The sequence below is a fragment of the Camelina sativa genome, chromosome 17 (assembly GCF_000633955.1).
Source record: "Camelina sativa cultivar DH55 chromosome 17, Cs, whole genome shotgun sequence".
Lineage (NCBI taxonomy): Eukaryota > Viridiplantae > Streptophyta > Magnoliopsida > Brassicales > Brassicaceae > Camelina > Camelina sativa.
The window spans coordinates 32121083-32124980 of NC_025701.1; the positions used below are offsets into that span (position 1 = coordinate 32121083).

At 34.4% G+C, this 3898-nt stretch overlaps 2 protein-coding genes across 2 annotated transcripts in view; both read right to left on the reverse strand.

Moving 5' to 3' along the window:
* The window catches only part of LOC104758587 (biotin carboxyl carrier protein of acetyl-CoA carboxylase), a 2871-nt gene extending 1122 nt beyond the window's left edge, over positions 1-1749 (reverse strand). Inside the window, exons 1-5 of the mRNA XM_010481479.2 lie at positions 1554-1749; positions 931-1134; positions 787-863; positions 472-531; positions 86-319 (exon numbers count right to left, since the gene is read on the reverse strand). Of these exons, the coding sequence (XP_010479781.1) occupies positions 86-319; positions 472-531; positions 787-863; positions 931-1134; positions 1554-1563 (585 nt within the window). The 5' untranslated portion in view covers positions 1564-1749. The remainder of the gene's footprint in view (positions 1-85; positions 320-471; positions 532-786; positions 864-930; positions 1135-1553) is intronic.
* On the reverse strand, positions 3062-3898 carry LOC104758588 (late embryogenesis abundant protein 1-like). Its single transcript, XM_010481480.1, has 3 exons — positions 3810-3898; positions 3516-3662; positions 3062-3422 (listed from the first exon to the last, which is right to left on the reverse strand). The coding sequence occupies exons 1-3, from the start codon at positions 3864-3866 to the stop codon at positions 3282-3284; spliced, it is 345 nt and encodes a 114-aa protein (XP_010479782.1). The 5' UTR covers positions 3867-3898; the 3' UTR covers positions 3062-3281.

Below are 3898 nucleotides of genomic sequence, written 5' to 3' on the forward strand. Positions count from 1 at the left end.
AGGGATCCCAAATTTTAGTGATGCCAATGTCAGTTTCAAGGAAATTATCTAGCGTTGAGCCTCAAAGTTTAATCTGGATTCTAACCGTTGGAGATTGGAGAATCACTAAACCCTGATCAGCAGCTTTGTTAGCGAGTGTTTGTGGTCTGTCTGATGGAGATGCTGATTTTGTGATAGCCAATGACGAGGAAGTGGCTGAGCCATTAGTATGAACCCCCTCAGGGGCTGAGCTTGCAGCAACCACAGGTGGAATTTGCTGAGGCGGTGGACTACTTTGGTCAGCTAATTTCCTTGCTACATATAGGCGGAAACCTCCCAGCTATTAGAAATATGCAAAATGGGAGAAAGCAAAAGTATTAGACACAATCTTATAGAAAACTTAGAAATCTTAGTAATCTAATGAACTGAGCTACAAGCCTATAACAAATAACATAGTTACGAGTTCAGAAATCAGAAGAGGGGCTTACTTACTTTCAGTTCAAACTCTGCAATCGATGAGGAATCTGTGATTTCTTTGATAAGTGCTTCCACCTAGAAAATGGAAAAGAGAAAAATAATGGCTCAATTCACATATAACTGATGTCCACGCTGGCTCAACGAGGACACACATCCTTCCTTCTCTAGGAATATCATAATAAGCACAGCAGTAACAACAATACATTGAAATTAAGTATATGGCAGAAATATAACTTTGTGATTACATAAAAAGTAATTCCAAAGGTTATAAAAGTTTTGCATCATACTTAGTCGTGGATATAAGAGATTTAGAACGAAGGTAAGACCAACCTCAGAGGACTTGGGAATGAGCTGAGTATTCACAACAGTTGATTCGGTCTCTTGAGAATCCTCTACGTCTGCAACAGCTACAGTATATTTCAAGATTTAAATGTCACTCCATAAGCCAAAACTTTAAGCATTGTCAATATATACCTGCTATATCTGCAGGTGGGACAGTAGACAATTGGACAGCTTTCACAGCTCGCAGAGTTGTCCTCAGACTCGGATACTTGATGGGGCTTTGGCTTTGGCTTTGGTCAATAAAAAGTCTTTGATTGTTGGGTATCAGCAAGTTTCCACATCTTAATCTACTGAAATTTGCTGCAGCAATTCTAACTTTTGGAGCTCCTAAACTACCTGAAATAGAATCAAAAACCTTATCAATACTCCTCAATACAGCATTGATCTTAAGTAAACTCCACAAACTTTAAATGCATTATTATCATATACATATAGTCTTGAAACGAGTAGAGGAACAATAGCATTATATAAAGGAACAAGCTTTAAATGCATTATTATCTTGAAACGAAGACGCATCAACAACCCCTAAGATCAAGATGATAGAATCAAGACTCAATTTTTTTTTTCCCCTCTCTAATAATACACCAATCAATCACATTGCTAAAAACTACAAAAAGTAATTCCGAATTGCAAGTTGACCCAATTAAAATAACGATTTCACGTAAATGGAAAACAATGAAATTATTTAGGATCAATTTTACAAAAGAATATAAAAAACTGAAACTTGAGGATCGAATGTGAACATCAAAACTTACAGGAATTCATCGGAGGAAAGAGGAGATATATAATAATGCAGCAGATGTGATGTGGTGAAGAAGATGGGGAAAAAAATAAAAGCAGAGTAAACGATACGAACGAGGAAGACGGATTTGAAGATCAAATTTGAGGAATCCGAAGAAGGAAGATGACAATGGTGGTGGTGGTTTCGCTTGTTCGATACAAACAGAGTGAAGCGAAGAAAGAAGGAAGGTAAACTGGATTTGGTTTTTTGGGTATTTAGGCCCATTATGCTAGTCCAAAAAGCCCATTCTTACACCTTTTAAAACAAATTGATGTCCCAATAAATACTATGTCTGAAAAACTGTATATATTATGAATGGTTTGATATATTTTCAGTTTCGTTTGGTGTTTCGATCGAATTGTATCTTTATTTATTTATTTGTTTTTTTTTTCTTATTCTGAAAGAAAAAAAATTGAATTTGAAATTGTTACGTTGCTATAAATTTTATCTATTATTTTTAAACAAATCTATTATATTCTTAATTCAAAGACCGATGACATTTACAAGATATTCTATTTTTAATATGGTATTAAAGTTTTTTAAACATTATCTTAGTCTTCATTAATTGAAAATCAACTGTTATATGTGATTTTTTATTAATCAAGTTTAGTTATATAAAAAAGACACTATTATTGTATGTTCAAAATATAAAACGATGTTTGGTATCTTCTATATAATAAAACGGAAGTACACAACTTTTTTTTGTACACTATATAATTTTTATAAGTTGGTTACAAAATAGGTTATAGATTAAATATAGGTTAGTTACAGAAAAATGTTATAGATTAATTGGTCAATCTACTATATGAATATTCCAATGATTTATACAATTTCCAAAATAAAATCTGTAGTATTTCATCTATTGTTACAAAATATCTACTGAAAGGCGTAAAAAAGAATAAAATCTTGGCAATTTATCACACTTAATTGATGACTTCCGACTAAAGAAGTAGATCACTACCCATTGAGATGAGAGATTTTTCTTCTTATATATAAATAGGTCTGGGCATTCGGGTTCGGGTTTTCGGGTTTTTGGGTTTAGACATATAGAACCCGTTCGGGTTTTTAATATTTTCGGGTTCGGGTTCGGATATTATCCGTTCGGGTTCGGGTAATTCGGGTATACCCAAACTCAATCAAACCATGAACAAAAAAAAAACTAATTTTTATTTTTATATAAATTTTTGAAAACTTGTATATATATAAATATTTAATATTTCATCATAAGACAGAGATATTAAGATGGCAAAATGGTTAAAGATGCACTCTTAAATGTGCAAGATTGTGGATCAAATCCCCTATGATGCATATTTTTACATTTATTTCGGGTTAGGTCGGGTGGGCATTCGGGTTCGGGTATCCGAACTTCAGAGGCATTGAACCCGATCGGGTTTAATACACCCGAACCCGAACCGAACCATCTACTTCGGGTCGGGTTCGGGTTTGGGATTCAGGTCCGGGTAAAATGCCCAGGGTTATATATAAATAATAAATCAATAATATTATTATAGAGTTACTAATTTATAACATAAACACCCTCACTCTAGGGGGGATAAGACATGTAAACATGTCTCAAACTTACAATAATATACCCAAAATTTAGAAATTTGAACAAAACAAGCAATCATAAAACAATATCTTTTGTTCTTGGTGTCGAAAAGGATCTTTGATCAGTCCATTTATTCGTAAATATATTTTCCTTTCAAATATTCTTGGAGCCGGGTTTGTCCAGGCGGTTCGAACCAGCCGGGCTGCTAGGGCTGTTTGTGGTCGGACTCATCCCGAGAGTGTTCTTCACAGCGTCGGCTGCTCCCTGTGCCATGTTCTTCACTTGCCCACCAGTCTACACACCAAAATCAATAAAAAAATATGTTAATGCGTATTATAAATGTCTCTTTAATTATTAAAAATGAGAAAAAAGAAAGAGAAAAAAAACCTGTTGGATGACACTAGAAGCCTGGGAAATTAGGGAAGGGTTGTTCTGATCATGTTCTGATGATGCGTGTAGCTGTGAGTGAGTATGGTGATCAGCATTTTGGTTCATGGCATGTGATACGTTGTTCAAGTACTCTTCCTTCTTCAGCTATAAACAAAAAAAATATTATTATTATTGATGTATTGTTCATCACAAAAATAAGATATTGAGTCAAAATTTCATAAATAAACAGCGTATGTTAAAGCATTAGCGTCTGTATTTACAGTAATCTAATGAATGATGTTTATTTTGTACCTGAACCTGACCCGTGACTTCTCCGGCTTCGTGGCTCAATTGCTGGCTCGACGACATTTTCTTGGTTGATCGGTGAATTTCTTAATCTG

Excerpts from the sequence above, each read along its gene's own strand:
- LOC104758588 (XM_010481480.1), bottom strand. The coding sequence starts at position 3,866 with ATGTCGTCGAGCCAGCAATTGAGCCACGAAGCCGGAGAAGTCACGGGT. Across the intron at positions 3,663-3,809 it reads AAGTCACGGGTCAGGTTCAG|CTGAAGAAGGAAGAGTACTT; the intron begins GTACAAAATAAA and ends TTTTGTTTATAG. Across the intron at positions 3,423-3,515 it reads CTTCTAGTGTCATCCAACAG|ACTGGTGGGCAAGTGAAGAA; the intron begins GTTTTTTTTCTC and ends TTTGGTGTGTAG.